The 23503-nt window shown below is 36.0% G+C and overlaps 4 protein-coding genes across 6 annotated transcripts; all 4 read left to right on the forward strand.

The window, feature by feature from the left end:
• Positions 1-499: 499 nt before the first annotated feature.
• Positions 500-1356, forward strand: LOC113280652. Its single transcript, XM_026529252.1, has 2 exons — positions 500-689; positions 860-1356. The coding sequence occupies exons 1-2, from the start codon at positions 500-502 to the stop codon at positions 1354-1356; spliced, it is 687 nt and encodes a 228-aa protein (XP_026385037.1).
• A 221-nt stretch (positions 1357-1577) lies between these two features.
• Positions 1578-5684, forward strand: LOC113284460 (ran-binding protein 1 homolog c-like). Of its 3 annotated transcripts, XR_003328154.1 has the most exons (9): positions 1578-2051; positions 2183-2224; positions 2425-2556; positions 4104-4172; positions 4265-4551; positions 4626-4712; positions 4927-5009; positions 5109-5210; positions 5359-5684. XR_003328154.1 is itself a non-coding variant. In XM_026533921.1 (4 exons), the coding sequence occupies exons 2-4, from the start codon at positions 2212-2214 to the stop codon at positions 2966-2968; spliced, it is 273 nt and encodes a 90-aa protein (XP_026389706.1). In that variant the 5' UTR covers positions 1578-2051; positions 2183-2211; the 3' UTR covers positions 2969-3410. The 3 variants fall into 3 exon arrangements, 1 of the variants encoding a protein (XP_026389706.1); XR_003328155.1 differs by lacking the exons at positions 4104-4172; positions 4265-4551; positions 4626-4712; ... (1 more) ...; positions 5109-5210; positions 5359-5684 and adding an exon at positions 2934-3410; XM_026533921.1 differs by lacking the exons at positions 4104-4172; positions 4265-4551; positions 4626-4712; ... (1 more) ...; positions 5109-5210; positions 5359-5684 and adding an exon at positions 2934-3410 and having other exon boundaries at positions 2183-2317.
• Positions 5685-9113: 3429 nt separating this feature from the next.
• LOC113278506 (monothiol glutaredoxin-S3-like) lies at positions 9114-9734 on the forward strand. The gene has a single exon (XM_026527330.1). The coding sequence runs from the start codon at positions 9252-9254 to the stop codon at positions 9561-9563; it is 312 nt and encodes a 103-aa protein (XP_026383115.1). The 5' UTR covers positions 9114-9251; the 3' UTR covers positions 9564-9734.
• A 7066-nt stretch (positions 9735-16800) lies between these two features.
• Positions 16801-17487, forward strand: LOC113278507 (monothiol glutaredoxin-S3-like). The gene has a single exon (XM_026527331.1). It carries the CDS (start codon positions 16901-16903, stop codon positions 17210-17212), a length of 312 nt encoding a protein of 103 aa, XP_026383116.1. The 5' UTR covers positions 16801-16900; the 3' UTR covers positions 17213-17487.
• The last annotated feature ends 6016 nt before the right edge of the window (positions 17488-23503 follow it).

Here is a 23503-nt window from a genome sequence, read left to right on the forward strand (position 1 = left end):
GTATAATGCATGTGTAACATTCCCAAATGCAGAAATATCCTGGTGCAAAATCCTTCCGTAAAAAGGGGTTAGACAAATATTATATGCTTGGGGAGATATTTAATAACACAACAGCATATGGAAGCATGTCTAATGCATCAACACGGTCTCCTCCTGACTCAGACACCGAAAGAGACTTGGAAACAGAGTTCATTGGCAAAGGGGTACATGTAGAACCTGCTAGCTCTGGAGACACGAGTCACCCTTCATCACTAAAGGGAATTTGAGGGTCCAGCTGACTAGCTGGGAGTACAGCCCCGCGCTTCAATTATTCATCATTAAGTATCTACTTTATCCCTCCCAAGTTAGAATTTCGGAACTCCCAGGTGGACTGAGTTGCAAATAGTAACTTTACATTGCCACATACATCAAATGCTATATTCTGTATTCATTCAGTTAGTAGGTGTACTATTTAGCAAGTTCATTTAAAGAATGATGTTCATCGTTGAGGGGTATTAAAATGAAGGCAGTGTCATGTTACCCCGGAAGTCATAATTCAGCTCAAATCACGCAGAACATTATGTGTGCTTGCTCGTTCGATATGTTGTTCACATTTGTATATACGGGATGGGAAGGAACTTCCAATGATGCAAGAGTACTCATGGATGCCATATCGAACGAAGAAAACAAATTCCCAATGCCCAGAGAAGGTATTGAATACATATTACTTTAATTCTTGTTATCATACATTTAATACTTCAGTAGATCAATCTGTCCATGCAATATCTGAATTGTTGTCCCTTGAGATAGTGTTTAAGATGATAAGTTTTCCAACTGTCCGTTGAATTGATGAAGTTAGCAACTGGTAATTTGAATGTAGGAAAGTATTATGTTGTTGACTCCGCTTACACAAACATGCCTGGGTTTTTGACACCTTATCGTGGAGAACGGTATCACTTGCGTGATTTTAGGGGAAGAAGTCGACAAGCAAAGGGTGCTATGGAATTATTCAATCATAGGCACTCCTCTTTACGTAATGTTATTGAACGTTTTTTTGGAGTGTGGAAAAGTAGGTTTCCAATATTGAAATGCATGCCAAATTATCCACTTCGCAGACAAAGACTCATTCCCGTTGCATGTTGTACTTTACACAACTTCATTCGCTTAAATTCAAGGAATGGCGAACTGTTTCGTCAATTCATGGCAGAAGATCTTCTAGTGGCAGATGAAGAAAGTTCAAGTACTGGTCAAGAAAGCACAACAATTGACATTGATGTTAGCACAACGAATATTGAGCTGATGAATAATGTTAGATATGACATAGCAGGGACAATGTGGATTTATCATCAACGCCGACATCACCACCAACGCCTTTAGCTTATACAAATATGTAAAATTGTTGTTATGTGTAAAACATTTGTGCAAGCTCATAACTACTTTTTGAATTGTTAATTTTAACATACAACTAATTTTGAAAAATATGTTTTTGAAAACAGCCATACCAAACAGCTTTTAGAAAATGAAAACAATGAAAAAGGGTGTGTTTTAAAAACAGTAGAAAACTGTTTTTGAAAATTGTTTTTGAAAATGCTACCAAACAGGCTCTAAATCTCCGTTTCCTTTTCCGCTTCCTTCACCCTATCTTCTTCTCCTTCAACTGAAACCCTAACACACTCACCCCATCTTCTTCTTCGACTGAAACCCTATCAAAGTAAATTTCATCACTTTCTTCTTGTGCTCCTCTCGGCCGGTCTCCATCTCTAACCTAAATTAAGAAAGATGAGGCTATAACCCCGTATGATTCACCTTACCAGAACGCTGCTCTTTTCTCCATCTTCTTCATCTCCCTCCTCCAAATCAGAGAAACAAAACCATAATCCATATATCCATAAATCAATACTCTAATTTTATTGGAAATAGATACTGAACCCAGTAGATCTGATGTTCTCTTAAGATTTGGATCAAAATTAGAGTTTTGATTTGGGGTTTTTGTTAGGGTTTCTTTTGATTTAATAGAAAATGCTTTACGTTTGGTGAAGTTACAAATTGAAATGCTGCAAACCCCAATCTGGGTAAGATTGTAGTTTATGGTGCTTCATCAGTTTCTTTACTCATTACCTTTTTCGCTTTGATTTGATTTGATTTAATTTGATTTGAGCCAGTTCAAAATTGATGATTTGGTTTATGATTGTTAATTATGTAGATGAGCGAAACTGTACCTATTTGATAAAGATGGAAATAATTGGTAAGAAAGAGGAAATGGCTTTATTAAGCTTCTTAAACATAGAGAAACTAAGAAATTTCGTTTGGTTACTGGAGGTTATTGCTAATCATCCAGGCACGTTTTTGTTTTTGAATTGATTTGGTTTTTTCTTTTTGAAGTTTGGATTTGATATGAGAGATTTGATTTAGGTTTTTTTGTTTTGATTTTTTTTTTTTTGGTAGTTCTTCCTACAATTTTGGTTCAACAACACACTGGGAATGGGAGTCAGATATCATGGTTCGTGCATGCTACTGATTTGTCTGATGGTGAATTAAAAGAAGAGGTGTTCTGTGTTCGATTTGTATACATGGAGGGTAAGTATTTGCTTGAGAGTTTCATTGACTTTTATTTACTAAATGGATATTTTGTGAAGAGATTCATTTACTTCCTGATTTTTTACTAATGCAGTTGAGAGCGTTCCCCATTTGTATATATGTGAAATAGAAGTAACTTGTACAATCTGCTGTGTTTTTTTTTTTTTTGATTCATGGTTGACAAGTTTAATTTTCATCAGTGTATAAGTAGCCAATTAGTACGGGTGGGCTTGTTCCTGTGTTATGGTGATATTTAGAACGTCACCTAGCATCTTTCATGTGCTTGGGATTATGTTCACACTATCATTACGCTATCTACTGTCCGAATGTTCCCCCCTGTAGTGGCATGTGTTTTAACTTAAATGATCTTGTTGAAGGTTTCTGGGCATTTGCCAAACCTGGAGGTCTATGATGTGAGAGTGCCCTTGGTGGAATTGGTGGCTATTCTAGCAGGGTGTATAGGAGACTTTGGCGGTTCTATCTATAATGTAGTTGGATGTTTTAATGGAATGTGAAAGGCGATATAACCTTACTGTTTATGGCAACCATTTCCGCAGAGTATGGGATGTGGATTTGAAGCATGACTTCGCCTTTGTTCTAAAGCGCGCCAATATAAGATTGTGTATTCTTTGTCCATCTCGTCTGTTCTTAGGAATTTAGTATTATGATGTTAAATTTTTTGAGTTAACTTAGTTGAAATTTAGCTTACCGATTCAAAGATATTAGTTCCATAACTGAATATTACGTGGCTGGGAGTTGCTTTTTTCATCTAATACTTAAGTGACAGTACCAATTGTAACAATATTTCTTTTACAACTGAATGATATAAGATGATTGTAGGAGTAATGGGCACATGAAGAGACATTGTTAAGCATATGTTAAGACTGATTTCACTTTCTTGTTCACATCACATGATTGATGAACCTGACAAGGGTATATTCTGTTTAGACTTCAGTGACTATTCCGATTTAACCAGTCGTATATTTCTGCTCATGGTCAATATGTTTCTCGAGAAACTTAGAAGTTAAATTTCTAATAAACATCTGGTCGGCTCCATGCCAATCAGAAGTCCCAATTTACAAGATTGTAGACTTCACTAATTGCTCTTGCTTGCAACTGGGAGGCATTTCAGATAGAATTGAAGTGTTAAATCTGGGCCCAAGTAATGGTGATGATCTAGCAAGTTGCTAGTTGAATTGAGTTATTGTTCTTCAATTGAGGAAACTATTATATTACTCTTTACTTGCCTTTAGTAGATAATCCTTGTTAGTGTTGCCCAGGCAGGATTATAATGTTTTTACCACATGGAAAACATGCTAGATTGGCATGGAAACCAAGTTATCCTACCAAACACACGAGTTATTTCTCTTAACATTCTTGTTCTTTTACTTTTTTATATTGCTAACCAAGTGTTACCACATGGAAAACATGCTAGATTGGCATGGAAACCAAGTTATCCTACCAAACACACGAGTTATTTCTCTTAACATTCTTGTTCTTTTACTTTTTTATATTGCTAACCAAGTGTAGTGGTTTGATTGAATCAGAATTTTTTGTTGATGAAAACTCGCAATTGAAGGCCATTGATTTTGGCTTGTCCGATTTTGTGAAACCAGGTGATTTTTTACTCTCTTGGGTGCTGACCATATTATTCACAGAAGTAAAATTAGGCGTCTTTCTAACTTCTATTTTATCTGACACGATGCAGATAAAAGGCTTAATGACATTGTTGGAAGTGCATACTATGTTGCATCTGAAGTTCTACATAGATCTTACAATACAGAGGCTGATGTGTGGAGTATTGGTGTGATATCATATATACTTTTATGTGGAAGTTGTCCGTTCTTGGCTCGCACAGAGTCCGAGATTTTTCGGGCCTTTAGGGCGGACTCGATGAACCTCCTTGGCCTTCTTTATCTTCTGAAGCCAAGCATTTTGTCAAGCGTCTATTGAATAAAGACCCACATGAACGAGTGATGGCTGCTGAGGCATTAAGTTAATATTCTCATCTTGTTAAAAAGACTGCTGAATTTCTTTCTTTGTGATCCTAATTATATTTCTCTTGGCAGGTCATCCTTGGATTAGTAACTACAATGATATTCAAGCTCATGAAAGCCTATATGCGCTCATCATCTCTACATAAAGCGGCGTTAAGAGTGAGTGCTTTAATATTCTCAAAATTTGCTTTGTTGTTGATCATGTCTCATAATTTGTTTTGTCCTCACCCCTTGCTTTTCAGGCATTGTCCAACCTTGTGGTTTACTTTTTGCTAAGAATGTCGTCGTTTTTAGTATTTTCATGATTAGCTTGAGTAACAGTTCTCTGTATTTGCCACTGCTGACCAACTATAACTTTATGTGTTTCTTATAGGGAAAGAAGAGACTTGCTGAAGTTGCTAACAATAAGCCCACTCTTGGACAAAAATGTTAAAGTAGAAACTCCTCAGAAGTTAGGTGAAAATGTTTTTTCATTTGGCTTGCTTCGTTGGATTGTTATGTTGCTGCCATTTTCCTATTTGTTCTAATCATCTGTAACTGTCCACGTTTTTGCAGGTGCTGATGGCAAGAAAGGTGGTGCTGTTCGTCAAGGTACTCCTTACCCCAAGGGAGGAAAGACCCCTGCAAGTGGAGGCAAGTCAAACAAATCTCTACTAGGTCAGTTTCATGCGATTCTTGTACTATCTTTGAATTTAATTTTTTTACTTAAATCTTTGTGATGTCCATATATTGGTTGTCCGCTAATTGGTCAGTTGTTTCTGCATTTGTTCTCATACTGATTTTGTTATTTTGTTTATCTGTGTAGGGCATTCGGTACAGTTCACAGTTGAGAACCGCAATAGGTTTTGGTGTCTATTAGTTTGTTCAGACACTTACTTTTTGGTGCCTAGGAAGTTTGTTTTCTTACTGGCCATCATATTTGTTTCTTTGTTCATAATGAATAGAATGATTTTTTGTAAATGAATTGCAAATTGCGGATAGTTTGCAGGCCTGTGTTTCCGGTCAGTTGTTGTATTGCAGGCCTGTGTTTCAGGTTCAGTTGTTGTATTGCAGGCCTGTGTTTCTGGTTTAATTGTGCAGGCCTGTAAACTGGAAGGCCAGGTCCATGATAATGACCTGGACTATCCATTTTTTATACAATTATTGTCACAGGGTGAACTGTGACCAAAACTGGGAAGAAAAACAACACGTGTCATCACATTAATGTTGTTACCACAGTTTAAACGTTACAGTAATTGTGACAAAAAGACGACAGGTGTCCACTGGGAAATTGTTGCAAAAAGTAGGCATCACTTATATGTGTTGCTGTAACCGTAAGAAAAAGTGACACTTGGCGAAACTTAATAGTTGCCTAATTGGGGTGTAAGACACGTGTCAGCACCTAATTGTTGCAAAGTTTGAATAACAATTAAATATTTTATATTAATTGTGACAAATGAGCAACGTGTCGCAATTCTAAAATAAGGTTAACTCTTACTATTAATTATTGTAACAATTTATAATTGTGACTGCAATCAAATATTGTCACAGTCAAAACTGTTACAAAAGACGATAACAATTATTATCACACCGTTTCTCCAACGGTGTGTATGTGTTACAAATTTAATCAGTAACAGAAACACCCTGTGACAGAATCCTGATTTTGGTGTAGTGAACCTCATCATTTCTTCAAACTTTGTAACCCATTCTTTATAGTGTATGATTACTAACACTTTTCAAGAAGTAAATATGTATTCCACCTCATTCAGTTTTATTCTGCATCCCATACTACATCATATAACTAAAAGAAGAACATACATTTCTACCAAGTTGAACCTCCAGTTTGTAAATCACATCACAAACCCATATTTGTTTAAACACCTGTTGAAATATTATCTTCAAAAACATATCTCTCCACCCGAACAATAAACCACCGTTCAATTCCAGGTTCAATCACACCCGCCCGTCCTTGCTCTGATACCAATTGTTGGGAAAATTGGCACCCCGAGCGCAGCGGAAATCAGGATCACAAAGGGCAATTGGTGATTTGAACCAAATATGGGAGAAATAATAAGAGAGAGACAGAAGATAAAGAAGCACACACAACCACAACACAAGATATACGTGGTTCACCTTTACAGGCTACATCCACAGCCAACACCACCAGAAAAACTTCCATTATGCTCTTTATGCAACCCAAGACAAGACCCAAAGAGTTAACAAGACATACCGACCATTGGAGAAACCATAGAAATCAACTCTCTAACATTCGCCAAACCAGCCTCGTTTCTTCTCTTCTACACCGTCTTCATAGCTGCTACTAACAGAGGACAAACATGGAAATACTAGAAACTTGGTTTACGACAAAGCCCCAAACCCTAAACACTAGAACACCAAAACCCTCTCTCTACAAGTTTTTTTCTCACACCGATATTGACCTTCACGGTAGCACACGATCCTCCCTACCAAAGAGACCAAAAACCTAAGCACAAAGTTTTATCCCTCTTCTCGGTTGGATTATCTACAAACCTACGCATGATACTTTCGATACAGAAGTTGCCGACCCCTGCTATAAAGAGAAAGAAACCCATTAAAATCCGACCCTTCACTTTTGTTCACGTCGTTTAATTTTCACACTAATATTCCCTTCCCTTCTGCTCATTCTTATATTTCCTTTATTTTCTTCTGGCTATATGTTTCTACGTGGATATCTTAGAAAGCTAACGCGTCGACTTCGTGGTATCATCTTCTTCACATGGTATTCTCTAAGAAAGAACATAAAAAGGACCCCAGTTGCCTCATAAGATTCCATATGATCAACTGCTGAAGATGTCAATGAGAACGGAAGTTCGAGATCTTTCTCATGATCTCATCAAAAGTTATCTATGGTCTATCCATCTAACTTTACTATTGTACTACGTGCATTCTTTCAATATCATGTAATGATCACTACAAAACAGGTGGCTTCTAGGGACGGTCATTTTTTCAAAACCGTCCCTAGAAATGGTTATTTGGGACGTTCATAATCTGACCGTCCCTATAGATCACGAGATAATTAATTTAAAGCTATTTTTAGGCCGTCCCTAAAAGAAAGTATGACAAAAAAGTATTAGTGACGGTAGAATAGGGGACGGACCCAACACCGTCACAAATGCTTTTTGGGACGGTTTTAGGGCTTTTTGGGACGCTTTTTGGCCGTCCCAAGAGGCCTTCTATTTTGTAGTGGATGCATAATAGATGTTGCAATTTTGTGTTGTTGATATATCATTTTCATTTGTACCACAATATGCCCCTTTCGATTTCCTCTGTTCTTATATATGAACACAGTAAATTTATGAATCCTATACGCGTTCATCTGACTGCTTAATTACAAGTGCATGTTCATTGGTTAGTTATGCACTTAAGAGTACGTGAAGCTGCGAAAGCATGATTCTTTGTTTAATTTGGCTTTTCGACTGAAAAAATAAAAATAATCTCTATAGGGGTGCAAGAGATTGCTCATAAAAGGAACTAGACATACGAACCTTGTTTTGAAAATAAAGGAAAATAAATAGATAAAGTTGCATCATGATATTCAAGGCCAACCCGAAATGGATAAACACAGACCCTTTTTCTTCTACAACTCACTTCAATCCTGCAATACCGATAAAGCATTCGAACAGTACAGCAAAGAACAAACAAGATCGAAAGATAAAGGAGACGGTGAAATCCAGATAGAGAGAGTTGGCGTCATCCACTAACGTGGCTATTCATCATAAGATGGTCCCTAATATATACGGTCCCTAGTCGATCACTATATACTATAATGAATTAGTTTGGCTCCAAACTATGTTCTACGTAAACCTCCATATATATACTCAGTTATCATCATACTTTAGTTATTCATAAGAAGATTTTGATCCCCCATAAATAACTTAAGCTTGCTAATTAATTAATATAACAATGCATATGAAAAACACAACACACTGAAATTTCTGGACAAGTATGTTATGCAAATTGTAATGGACAATGTGCCACTTACACGCAACTTTCTTTCATATATGTCCGTTTTGAATAATTCAAAAATTGCACCAACCTGATTTTGTCGCGTCCAAACTGACGAGTAAAACACGAGTCAAGCGCGTGTCTTGCAGCATTTTCATGTAAATGGGCACATTATTAACGAAAATCATATATTCCTAAGTACAACTAGTACTGTATCTAGATTCTAAAAATAAAAATGAATAAGCAATGAATAAAGTTTCTTTGGGGGCATATTAATTTAGATATCGACGCGCTATCTCCAGTTCTTTCAGGATTTCGTTGGTACGGTAGGAATTCCTTAAAGTTGAGTGTATATCTTTATCAAACAAATGATATGACCACTATTGATTTGGGGGTTATTGAATTCCAACCCAAATATCTACAAAGAATATTCTTCATTTCATGACCGGCCTCTCTCGCACTAACACACACACACTAGTTTTTTCACAACAATGCAGCAACCCATCATGCATCTTCTAGCTAGCTCCTTTGCCATCTATAAATAACCCAACATTGTCACTTCATTCTCATCATCAAACTCAAACACTCCCAAGCTTCTTCTCTTCTTCAAAACTTCATCACAAGCTTTGAATTCAAACATTTTCAAGCATCATCTCTTCTTTTACTTACAAACTACACGCTTTGCGTATCCTCCAAGGTAGTAGACTTCCATAGTCTCACATTTCCAACTTCATAATGGAGAGAGTAACAAGATTGGTATCACAAAGAGCTGTAGTGATCTTTAGCAAGAGTACATGTTGTATGAGTCATACTATCAAGACCCTTTTCTATGATCTTGGTGTAAACCCAACAGTCCATGAACTCGATGAAGAACCCAGAGCAGGAAAAGAAATCGAGAAAGCACTTATAAGGTTGGGATGTAGTCCTTCGGTACCTGCCGTATTTATCGGTGGTGAGCTAGTTGGTGGAGCTAATGAAGTTGTGACTCTTCATCTCAGTAGCTCTCTCGTTCCATTGCTAAAGCAAGCAGGAGCTATCTGGCTTTGATTAATACTATATTACTTATTATTTACAGAATTTTGACCCTTAATACATAATTAAGATAGTCATTGGTTAGTTAATTTCAAGCTAATAGCTTTGGCAATTGATGATCATACTCCTTTTTGTGTGAGTTCTTAGTACTTTAATACTCCTTTTAGTGGAGCGATAATAGTTAGGAATCAGATGCCCGATTTTAGATTTTGTGTTTTTTTCCGAAAGCACTATTCGATCAAAGGAATCGGTGTATGTATATCACCAATCAAAAACCGATTTTTCCACCTACCAATCCCGCCAAAAGTGTACGATAATTGGTCTTTTGTGGATATGAACAATGACCGATTGTCGTTCCATATCTGTGGAAAACCCAAAATCGGTATCTGCGACAGCACCACATACGCTGATTCTAGGTTTCAACTGACAGAAAAAAAAATTGAAAATTTTATTATGTTTGTATGATTATGAGCTGCATTACGACCCATTAGAACGCATATATAAATATATACCTGACCAGTAGAAGCGTTATAACTTTCATTTACCCACTTATATTGTTCTTGATCTTTAAAAAGATCCTCAATTATGCTTTGATTGACATATTCTTGTTCGTTTGATAAATATCCCAAATCGGTATGATCAAAGTTATGATTATCCAATGCACCCACTTCTTCATCACTACTAGAGTCTTCATCGTCGCTATATATAAAGTTTCATTTTTTGTAACAAATCACAAACCCTAGTTGTTGTTTTTTCCTCTACTTCTTCTTATTTTCCAATCCTAGAAGAAGAAATGAATGTCTACTCCAATTATAAAACTATAATCGCATAATGCATATGCATATTCTTATAGGAAAAATGTTTTGACTAGGTTGCACCTGAGTGCATAATGTGTATTCTTATACGAAATAGATTTGGGACAGGTCGCACCTAGGCGCATAATGCATATTCCTATAGAAAATAGTTTTTGGCCCTGTTGTACCTGGGTGCATAGTGCATATTCTTATACGTAATAATTTTTGGCCAAGTTGCAACTGGGTGCATAATGTATCCTCGATCGAGTTTCAAATTATTATTATTCTTTTCGAATTTCATATCAGCAATGGATCTTGTTTTGTAGATCTTTTCGATCCCTTTCAACAAAAAAAATAATATAAATTTTATTAAAATACGGTTTCTATTTTGGAAGTTAAGACCTTTCTCGCGATTAATTTTAAATTTGAGAGAGAAAGGGATAAGATAAAGAATAAAGGTATTCATAGATGTTGGTCTAAACATTCGATATATAATAGTTATTACTACCCCTTGTGGTTTTTTTTTTAGCATGAAATTTTACTAAGAACTAATTCACAGTTACACGAGGGTGTGTTTCACATGATAAGTCATCTGCTACAATTTGATTAATGCAATATGAGTTTGTGTGGTCCCATATATCGGTGTTGAGAAGTTTACCAACATGTTGGTCTATATCCGCTGTAAGATTTTCTAGCCCATCCGTCGTTTGATTTCCTTCTCTGTAGTTGTGTTGGATGGTGCATTGTGGGATTGACTCATGTTCAACTTGATTTCCAGTAGCATTCCCTAAATGTAAAATGGACGTTCAAACGTCTGATGTTATGAAACAAAGTAGGTTTTCCGAGTCAGTTTCAAATTGTACTTTTGGTCAACTCCGTGTTTTTGATGTCTTTAAGGATATGAACATGGCCCAAAATTCGGATGTTAGAATAGTGGATTCCCGACGGTTGCACTACCGCTAAAAAGTTTCTAGTTATCACTTTTTAGTGAGTTCGAAAGGATGTTCTGCAATGGGTGGTAGCTTTGAAGCTTGATAAAAATAGAAGCGGATGCTGAAGTAGATGTCAAATGAATCACTAAAGACATTCCACTTGATCAGCGATGGGAAAACAAGAAATATATTAGAGACATTCAACTAGTATTAGGCAATCTTAATTCTTATATAAGGAATCACGTATGTTCCAAAAAATTACAATAATGTGGCAGATTTTGTTTCTAAAATTTGTAGGACAAATAAGTCTTGCGTGGAGGAGATACACAATGTTCCATCTTGGAGAATCACTCTAGTAGAAAGGGATAAAGTGGTGTAATTTCTTTATTAAATAAAAAATTCCAGGTATCTAAAAATCATAAATAATGCCATGTTCTTTATACTTATCATCTGAGTTTGTTATCCCAGCATTCACCCAATGGGTGGCTCACGACATTAAATAACTAACCCATAACCATGATGGGTTTTTTTTTAAAATAAGTCACCACCATTTTAGAGGTTCGGGACGAACATTTTAAAATGATTTCTTTTAAGTACATGAGTGTAAATGATAATAAATAAATAAATAAATAAATAAGCAAAACATAAATGAAGAATGAAGAATTTACGATGTAAACAATTTATTAATGCATGCATATAAAAGTCCGATAAAAGTTCAAAAATAATCAAAATTTTATTTAGAAGAAGTATAGCGCTAGCTAACACCGTTCTAAAGAAAAACGGCTAAAGTCTATCCATTGCAGCATTTTTATCTGGCTTTTTGCTAAATAAAATGTCACCATAATACTATCCACTTTGCAAAATGTTTAAAAGAAAAAATTCAGTGATTCGTAATAACTTTGCAATTAGCAAATATTATGAAGGATAACTTTGGGAGTTAGCAAAATAAAAAATTCAAGTATAAACTATAAAACTTTATGAAAGTTAGCATAAGATAAACTTGCATCTTTTGGGTTACTTCCAAAATGTGTGCCTTGGGTGGTCGGCCATCCCTCTTTAGGGCCTAAGACGGCCCTGAACCCATTAAATTGCCCCTTGCAGGGTATTATGGTGTTAAACCACGATGGAACGAGACCAGCAACATGATATCACACAGATGTAGGCAGTAACATAATTTGAGATTTTGAAATTTTGTTTGAGATTTTGAAATTTTGTTTGAAGTTGAAAAACATGAGTAGAGAGGTTGAAGATCCAAATATGCTTCACTCAAAGTATCCAAAGTTCTTTGGAAGAGGAACAACCAGAGACACATAAGAGAGATCACAGTCGATGAAATAGAATTATTCAGAAGACACAAAATAGTACGTAGTATCACAAGTAACATACATTTGTGAGCGAATATATAAGATGTTGTATGTCTATGTGCAGAGTTAATCACTGAAAGAAAACATATGTCGATAAGACAATGTAGGATCGACACAAGAGAGGAGAGCATAACATGAAAGCAATAAACGACTACAAATTCGGTGTACAAACTCTCATGGCTCAACAACCTATTTATAGTTTAACAAACTTGATGATAACTCATCAAAAAACTTTCCTAATAAAATCAAACTCTAAAAATAGAACTCTTCTAGGGCTCTTTTAGAACTCTTCTAGAACCAAAACAACTTGTTTCTTAAGTTAACTCCACTTCCAAATTTAGTCTTGGTTTATTATTTCCAATATCCTCCCTTAAACCAAGACTTCCTTAAGAAAACATTCTTAAATATGTTTGTAACCGACAAACGGTTTACCCTTCAACACACTCCCCGGCATGTTCACTAATTCTTCATGCCCTTTGATTTCTTCAGTAGAATACTTCTGTACTCCCTAGACAGCATGCAAACTTGCATATCCAGCTATCTCCCTATGATACCGCAGCATCATAGTAACGTTCCCTAACAAGCTAGAAGCACAATCCTTTTTGTTGCGCTCTATCCACTTGCTAACCGAACAAGAAACCAACTAACCAAACCCTTTTTCTTATTACCCACTTCACATGTTATTGACACAAGAGTCACAACCTCACTATTGTGATGTTTGCTACGACTGATATTTTCCAGTTCACAAACCTTTCTTCTCTAGATTGTCACATAAACTAGATGTTCTGGTTGAACTTGCTTGACCGTTACCGCTGACTTAACCCTGAGTTTTAAACTCTATTGATAGACAAACATGCCTATTCAACACAGAAATCAAACGATTCTGAACAACCTCCCTAGCCATTTTTAACACCTCGAATAATAACGAGCATCTGGTTGAACTTGCCTGACTGTTACTCTTGGTTGCAACCTGGGCTTTTAACTCTCTACCCGAGAGACATACTAATACTGCTGATCAAACTGCATGCGCCACGCAAACCGAACCTATTCCATATATTCCGAACAGTTTTCAGAACAAGCTTCAACAGCCGTCTTCCACCTACGACTCACAAAACTTCTTTCCACCGTGATTGATTGAGACCGCCACACTTTATAAGTGTTCCAGTTCTGTCACAACCTTCCGTCACATACCGTGACTAACCGTGACAGCCTTCGTCACTAACTGTGACTATTATTCAGCAACTTTGTAGTAACGACGGCAAGATCGTCGTCTTCTTGTCCGAAAACTTAAGACGAAAAACTCCAATCACGGCAGCAACCCAGCTTAGTTTCTTCACAGATATGCTTGATCAAATCTCACATAAAACTCCAACTAAGTCGCACCCAAAACTTCCTTTCCTGCTCGCAATCGAATACATCTTCAAACTTTTGGTAAACAACCACGTAATACAGCAGCAACTTTCCTTGTTTATCACAATTTCTAAACCCAGTTCTGACCTTTTTTTTTTTTTTTTTTATGCGATCACACATCAACACACGTCTTCACCTAGTCCATTGCAGATTATCACCACCAAAGTACTTGCTTTACTAGCTTCTCGGTTTGCTAAGCTCCACCAAATTCTTCCTTCTCTGAACATGCGATCTTCTCTTGACCTCATCCTTTCTTTTAAAAACCTAACTGAATTCCGTCGGGGGCAATCATCTATCTATATGTAGAACTTCCAAAAAGACAGACCCAATATTCTTCTTCTTCTTCAACCTCCACCTTTCACGGAAACAACAGCAATAAACCACATGGCCTTACGTGTTTTCACCTGCTTGCAAGAATATTTTCTTCATGTTATATAGTACCACATCACCCAGGGCAACTCAGGATCCATGCTTAATAAGCCATGGGCAACCCTAATCTTGCAAGCCGCTTTTCGAGGTTAGTTAGGCCCATGGATTTCTAACATGGTATCAGAGCCAGACCCCTCTCAACCCACCCATGTCCATCCGTGTGTCGTAGCCCAGTCTGCGGCTTTCGTATGAGCAGCTTTTTTAACACTTCAAACCTAATTTTTATATTTTCTTGACATGATTTTTTTTTATTAAACCAGCTTTTTTAAATCCCATCTTCATCTTGCGTACACAAGAGTGAAGACCTGATGCAACCGACATTCTATTTATTTTATTTTTACGACGGCCAAGCTATATACCCATATATGTAACTCGCACCATCAGCTCGTTGAACTCAAACCATGACATATCTGTACCGAAAACAAAGAAAAATATCTACTTCTTTCTCCCTCTCGCTCTGATATCAATTGTAGGATCCAGACAAGAGAGGAGAGCATAACGCGAAAGCAATAAACGATTACAAATTCGGTGTACAAATTTTCATGGCTCAACAGCCTATTTATAGTTTAACAAACTTGATGATAACTCAAAAAACTTTCCTAATAAAATCAAACTCTAAAAATAGAACTCTTTTAGGGCTTTTTTAGAACTCTTCTAAAACCAAAACAACTTGTTTCTCAAGTTAACTCCACTTTCAAATATAGTTTTGGTTTATTATTTCCAATAGACAAGTACTTATAGGTGTACTATACTTACCAGGAAAGAGTAACACCCATAGCTAAGCTGATCATATGATATTTTCAGATTATGATTATGATACTTTTGATGCAGAAGTTGCCGACCCCTGCTAAAAAGAGAAATAAGAAACCCATTGACAATCCGACCCTTCACTTTTTCTTGGGTCGTTTAATTTTCTCATCACTTTACATTCCTTCTGCTCATTCTCATGATTCTCTCTTTCCGGCAATCAGCTCTACGTGGATATCTTAAATAACTAACGCGTCGACTACGTGGTATCATCTTCGATCACATGGTAGCCTCAAAAGAGAACATAAAAAGGACCCCCAGTTGCCTTCATAAGATTCCATATCAACTGCTGATGCAATGAGAACGAAATTAGTTCGAGATGTTTCTCATCAAAAGTAGTTATCTATTCTCTATCCATCAAACTTTAGCTACGTACATCGTCTCAAAATCATGTGATATATAACGCAGTTTTGATATAGGTGTTGCTATTTAGCGTTGTTCATATATCATTTCAATTTTGTACCATAATATGCCATCTTTCGATCTTATTTGTTCTTGTATATGTTGTAAATAATTATCTCTAAATATTGGTGCAAGAGAACGATGATCATGCATAAAAGGAATTAATTAGACATACAAACTAGCTTGTTTTGGATAAACTCAACCCCTTTTTCTTCTCCAACTCAGCTAAAGCATTAGAACAGTACAGCAAAGAGCAAACAAGATCGAAAGATAAAGAGAGAGAGACATCTAAGAGACCTGGCGTCATTCACTATCGTGGCGATTCATCATACGCTGGTCCCTAATATATACATACATGGTCCATACTTGATCACTATACATAGATATATAGTTCGACTCCAAACTATGTACTACGTAAAACTACATGTGCTGATCAGTTATCATAGTTTAGTAACTTTAGTTATTGATAAAGTGATTTTGATCCTCGATTAAGCTCGCTAGTTCTATAACCAAGCTGCCCATGCACATATGAAACAGACTTAACATTTCCGGACATCTATGCTATGAATAGTGATCGTATAGGCAACACGCCAATTAAACGCGATTTGCTTACTCCATTGGAAAAAGTTTAAGGATTAAAATACGAGTTGATCGCGTGTCTTATAGCATTTTCGTATAAATGGGCTAACAAGTATCAAACAAAAATCATATATTCCCGAGTACAAGTAGTACTCACTGTATCAATATTCTAAAAATAAAATCATTAATAGTATAGTCATGAATAAAGTCTATTTGGGGGCATATAAATTTAGATATCGACGCTATCTTCAGTTCTTTCAGCAATTCGCTTGTACGGTAGGAATTAAAGTTGAGTGTATATCTTTATCAAACAAATGATATGATCGCTATCGATTTGGGGGTTATTATATCCCAACCCAAATATCTATAAAGAATATTCTTCATTTCATGACCGGCCTCTCTCACACATTAACACACACACACTAGTTATTTTCACAAGAATGCATCAACCCATCACGCACCTTCTAGCTAGCTCCTTTATCATCTATAAATAACCCAACATTGTAACTTCATTCTCATCATCAACTCAAACACTCCCAAGCTTCTTCTACTTACAAGCAAAACTTCATAACAAGCTTTGAATATCCTCCAAGGTAGTAGATAAACTTCCTTAGATCACACATTTTCAATTTATAATGGAGAGAGTAACAAGATTGGCATCACAAAGAGCTGTAGTGATCTTTAGCAAGAGTACATGTTGTATGAGTCATACTATCAAGACCCTTTTCTATGATCTCGGAGTAAACCCAACAGTTCATGAACTCGATGAAGAACCCAGAGCAGGAAAAGAAATCGAGAAAGCACTTATAAGGTTGGGATGTAGTCCTTCGGTACCTGCCGTATTTATCGGTGGTGAGCTAGTTGGAGGAGCTAATGAAAATATGACTCTTCATCTCAGTAGCTCTCTCGTTCCATTGCTGAAGCAAGCAGGAGCTATCTGGCTTTGATTACTACTCCTATATTAGTATATTTACTAAATATTTGACCATACTCCTTTTGGTTATTTAATTACAAAGCTAATAGGTTTGATAATTGATGATCATGCATACTCCTTTTTGTGTGAGTTCTTGATTAGTACTTTAATATTACTTTTGGTGTTAGGAATCAGATGCAGCAGTAATAGCAAGAGGCACCTTTTAGTGGCCAACTTTTGCTTTTCTGATCTTTTCTGCATTATGTATTCTCTCATCTATGATTTCCTTTCCTTCTTAATGAAATGAACATTTACCAATTTTTATATATTGCTTGCGAATCGATTAAAAAAATGTTGTTAATAGGGTCGTTTATATTTTATTTTAATAGTGTTCAACAGTTCAGTCGGATAGACAATATTTGTGAATATCCTTTTTTTTCTTATAAGAAAAACGAGAGGTCTACCCTCACAAAGAAGACAGGTTCTCGGCAGTTACAATAATCCTTGTAGGTCTATCATCAGAGCCTACCAAGGTAGAGATAGTAATAGAGTTCTCCGTGTTTCCATAATGAATCACAACGGATTGAATTTGACTAAATAGCAACATAAGATTTGGTCCTTTCTAATTAAAATTTTCTAAGCCCGAAGAAGTAAAAGCTAAAATTATGAAGTTTAACTGCCATGATATTCTGTTGCCTGTTGATTTGAGTCAACTTTCCCAGGACAAAAGAAACTGCTTCAAAATTTATGATTGGATGGTTTCCCTGGTTGAACCTGCATTGCACTTCATTTTGATAGATATCCTGAATTTCTGTCAAAGTTGCATTATCTTCTGCTTTGAAGTCTACATTAGCTCTTTGCATATCATTGGCCCATTAAGTGGCTAGTTCAGCTCCACGCCTTGATCTTCCGTCTCCTGTGATAGTGTCTTTGACATTCCTTGCCCCCACATAGGTACCTGCGTAATTCATTGCAATTAGAGCAAAGTTAGTGTATGATAAATTATCAGCGCTTGGCTCCATGTAAATAAAGCTCATGTAGCTAATGCTAATGGTAACGCAAATTTCTGTTTGTGGTTATTTTTTAGTCTGTCAATTCCCTGCTGCTCATCCCTTCTGTAATATAAATTGTTCAGAATGTGAGATAGGTTATGGATGACCATGTTATGAGAGCAAAGATGTTGGGTAATCTTATTGGAAGTTCTGCTAGCAGAAGGTTTGATCTTGTTGAAAAAAAATCACATCTAGCTTTCCAAATAAACCAGCTTATAGTAGAATAAATTGGGATCCAGTCTTGTTGTTGATTATGCGATTGAAACCAGCTGTTCATCCAATCATTAAAGTCTCCAAAGTTGTTGAAATATTGGTGATGAGGACCAAAAAAATAACTCCAGACCTCAGAAACAGAAGAACAAGAGAGGATAGTGTGAGTAATATCTTCCTTGGCATTGTTGCATATAGTGCATGTGGAGTCAATGTAGCTTAGGATGCTGGTTATTCTGGCATTAGTTGGAAGAATCCCATGGGCACATTTCCACACAACATTTGGATAGAATGAGAAGTGCCCAGATTCCATATCTGACTCCAAGGAGGGTTAAGTGTATCATCCTTATACTTATCTTGAATTTTCATGTCATAAAGAGATTTGACAGAGAATTTCCATTTTTTGTTAGGCTCCAGATTATAGCATCTTCCTTATGAGTATTCTTGTTGGTGTGTCTAATAGTTGTTTGATCTTAAACAATGAACCAAAGATTGATGATATCCATATCCCATTCTCCTTTGTTGTCCATGAGTTGATTTACTGTGTTTAGAGTGTTTGGGCAGAGAGGTGGTTTTGTTAGAATTTCCTTTTTTTATCAATCCATTTATCCTCTCAAATGTTGATAGATTTACCATTTCCTATCTCCCAGTTATAATATTGTTGTAAGTTGGGCACCCCTTCCAGAATACTTTTCCATAACCAAGAGCCATTTCTTTTTGGATTTGTATCCACTCTGATCATAAGATCATTTTTGAGATGGTTTGCTTTCGTGGTGGTAGTCCATAAGGAATCAGGTTCAGCTACCATCCTCCAAGCAATTTTTGTTATCATGGTACTATTAAAAAATTTCATTTTTTAAACTAAATGTATGCTAGAATTCGACTATAAAGACCTACACACCATTTAGAAGATGCATACGCCATTTCCATAATCGGAAAACTAAGACATACAACAATCCTAAGCTTAACTTTTGCATTCAACTGATCTTTAAAACAAAGATCTTCACACCTCAACTGAGGATTCTAAATAATGTTCGAAGACATTGATTGTCTCAATTCAGGAGCTTCTTATTATCATAGTTGAGCTTCTAGATATTTTCTCATATCTCAAGACAAGTTTGCCAATATCTCATTTAAGAGACTTTGTAATCATTACTGAGATTATATATATTTCTAGAGATTTCTTTACATCTCTGTCAATAAATTACTTTATGATTTCAAAACAACCTTTTATCTCTAGGAAGAGATTTCTTTATACGATCAATTAAGATCTACATCAATGTCTCAATTAAGAGACTACAGTACGATTTTTGATTATCTCAACTGAGATTTGCTAATGTCTCACTTAAGAGACTACAGCAAAATTCCTAATGATCTCAACTAAGATCTGCTAATGTCCATTTAAAGAGACTACAGCAAGATCAAATTCCTTATGAGATGTCTCCGAAGAGACTTTCTGTGCTCGGTATGAGCTATGTCGACTTATTCTACTCAATATGAGCTATGTCGACTTTATGTACTCGATACGAGACTTCTTTCTAATATCCGAAGAGATTTTATGTGCTCAAAATGAGCAGTCTCTTTAAGTACTTTTTGTTGTCATTATGACATACGTCTACGAAAAGACTTTTTCTACACTCTTTTAAGAGCTATCTCCAAAGAGACCTTGTTGTTCCATTCTCAATGAAATATAAACAGTAAGAACATGTGTAAATGATAAGAGAACAAGAATTATCATGCTCCCACTGTTCTTTAGAATTGTGTGACTACACAGTATTGTTCATACTTCATCATTTTATTCTATGTTCAGATAGTATAAATTGCTTACAACAACAACTATTATCTTTATTCAGATGACATGAACTACATTGTTAAAGGAACAATCATCTCTTCAGACATATAGCACAATCCATGTTAAACATTAATACAGATTCAGTACCATCACAAATCACTTTTGGGTAAACTTGTGATATACTAGAATCCAAACAAAAAACAAGACTAATCAGCCTATACATAGTACTCAACGGACCTTTTAAACCTTTGGGTCGAAAAGACCTATCATTTACTATGTATAAATATATTATCTTGCTCCATTACATACATTACAATTATGATTAACCTTTGGGTATCATCATACGAACAACATCTGAAACGCAAGTTTACATAGTACTTTCATAACGAAATATATAGCCTTTATCAGCTCCAAGAGTATCACTTTGGAGACACATGTAAACGATAATGTATAACAAATCTTTAGGTTTTTCAGGATCTTTTTTCCATAGAAAATTTCTTTGAAGTTTGTCAATCTCCTGACATGTCTTCTTAGGAATCTTGGAAAATTCATTTGATAAATGCTAGAGGTGGAGGTTACACTGGATATCATTGTAACTATGTGAATAGGAGATAGATTTTCACTTTTCCATCCATCCAGTCTGAATTTGAGCTTGTCAATACAAGGTTTGAAGGCTTGGATTTTGGTCTTATTGGTGAATAAAGGGGAGCCCAGATAATTATCTTTAGAATCAATTTTTTGAACTTGCATGAAGTTGCTAATGTTGTTAGCAATAGCAGGATCGGTGTTTTTGCTAAAGAAAATACTAGATTTGGAGAAATTGATCATTTGGCCTGAAGAAGCAATGAAGGAGTTGAAGATGTTGATTAAGTTGGTGCATTCCTGCATGTTGGCTTTGCATAAAACTAAGCAGTCATCAGCAAAGAGAAGATGATTGGTAGAAGGAGCATCAATACAAATACTAATGCCATGGATAAAACCATCATGCCCTGCTTGCATTAAGTTTCTAGAGAGGGCTTCCATACATAAGATAAAGAGATAAGAAAATAGAGGATCTTCCTGTCTGAGACCTCTAGAGGGTTTAAAGAACTCTCCAGGAGAACCATTAACTAGAACTGCCATTTCTCTAGTAGAAATGCGCTGATGAATAAGTTGGCCACCATTTGCCACTGAAACCCATTTTACTCATAATGGCTAGAAGGAATTTCCAATTTACTCTGTCAAAACCTTTGTCCATATCAATCTTGATTCCCATTAAACCTTTGTCACCCTTTTTTCCATATCTAGTGTTCATATGATGGATTATCTCATGAGCTATGGCAATATTATCTGATTATTTGTCTTCCATGAATAAAAGCATATTGAAATGTGGATATAAGTTTGGGTATAAGAGGTTTAATTCTTTTGGAAATGAGTTTGGAGATAATTTTATAGGTGGTATTACAGAGGGATAGAGGTCTGAAGTGGACAGGACTAGTCGGGGATTCAATTTTGGGTATAAGAGAGATGAAAGTAGAGTTCATTTCAGACAGAATGAAACCAGAGTTGAAGAAGTTTTGAACCATGCATAGTAGATCATTACCAATAATGTCCCAATTGGCTTGAAAGAAATTTGGTGGGAATCCGTTAGGACCATGAGCTTTATCACCTTCCATATTAAAAAAAATTGTCTTGATTTCCAAGGTATCAGGAATGGATAGAAGATGTTCATTCTCAGCTTGAGTTGTAGTAGTGGGTATGAGGTTGATGATATCAGGGTTTAGATTGGTAGGTTCAGCAGTGTTCATGTTTTTGAACTGATCTGTGAAGCAGGCAGTGATAGCAGAGTTGTCAGATAACCAATCACCTTTGGCATTTTGAATGGCATCAATCTTATTTCTTCTCATCCTTTTCCTAGCAGAATCATGAAAGCATTTGGTATTTATATCCCCAAGCTCGATACTTTGATCTCTGCTCATAGTCTTCCAGAAACTTTCTTGAATGTTGTACCAATGTTTGATGTTATCATTTGCCTCACTGATAACATGACCTCTAGTATAATCAAAAAAAAAATTGTTGGTGATCCATTCAAGCTTAGCTTTGCTATTTTCCAAATTGTTTTTAATATTACCATAGACATCCTTGTTTCAGATCTTCAACTTGAGCTTCATCTCCTTTAGATTTATAGATATTATAAAAGCATGGGACCCTGAGTGTTGCTGGCTCCAGCATTCAGCAATGATGGCTTTGCATCTTTATGATCCAACCAAGGACCCAAAAATTTGAAGGGAATGAAACTATGCTTCCAGTTGGGATTAGTGTTAAGAAGGATAGGGTTGTGATCAGAACCAATGTCTAGTAAATTGGATATAGTACTATTGGGATGTAAAGTAAGCCACTTAAAATTAACCAAACCTCTATCTAATCTCTATTCAGTTAGGGCATTTCCAGTTCTTCTATTTGTCCAAGTGAAAGGACATGTAGTATGTCGATAGATCATCGATTTTTCTGTTAAAAATCTCAGCTTCAGAGTGGTCTACGGGATGATTACTATATTTTTCATGATCATGCAAGACAAAGTTGAAATTCCCCATAATCCAAGGTATATTGTGACTCATAGCAGTCTTTTCAATCATTTTCCATAATTTAATTTTATCAGAGGTGGTGTAAGGACTACCATAATAGCCAGTGAGCATCCAGGTGTTGTTATCCTTAGTAGTTATTAGAGCATTTATATGATGTTTGGAAAAATCTTATATTTCTAGTTTTACATTAGTTTTCCAAGCTAAAGCAAGCCCACCAGCAGTGCCTATGGTTCCATGTGGTTCAACAAACCAAAAATTAGTTACACCTATTTTTTCTAGGATAGGCTTGAGATTCTTGGATTTCTGTTTAGTTTCAGCTAGGAAAAAATGTCAGTATTTATTTTGTTTAGCATGTCATCAAGGTATCTACTAGTGTTAGCTTTTCCTATTCCTTGACAGTTTCATGTCATTACTGTAAAAAATTGTCAGAAATAAGAGATTCTAGGATATGAGAAGATGGGGACTATATATCCCATATACATAATATCTAAAGTGGCAAGACTATAACAGGTGCTGGAATTCTTAAATATGTGAAATCTTACATAATATTTAGTGCATATAGTATAGATAGTAGAGTTGCATACCTCAGCTCTCCTGAAAGGATTGGTTCCCTCAAGGTTGCTAGCGTTCAGGATGTAGTCATTATATTTGTGATCCTCCTATCCATCATCATTAGAGTAGTCAAATACTGGTGGATAGTCTTTAAT

The sequence above is a fragment of the Papaver somniferum genome, chromosome 5, assembly GCF_003573695.1.
Source record: "Papaver somniferum cultivar HN1 chromosome 5, ASM357369v1, whole genome shotgun sequence".
Classification (NCBI taxonomy): Eukaryota; Viridiplantae; Streptophyta; class Magnoliopsida; order Ranunculales; family Papaveraceae; genus Papaver; species Papaver somniferum.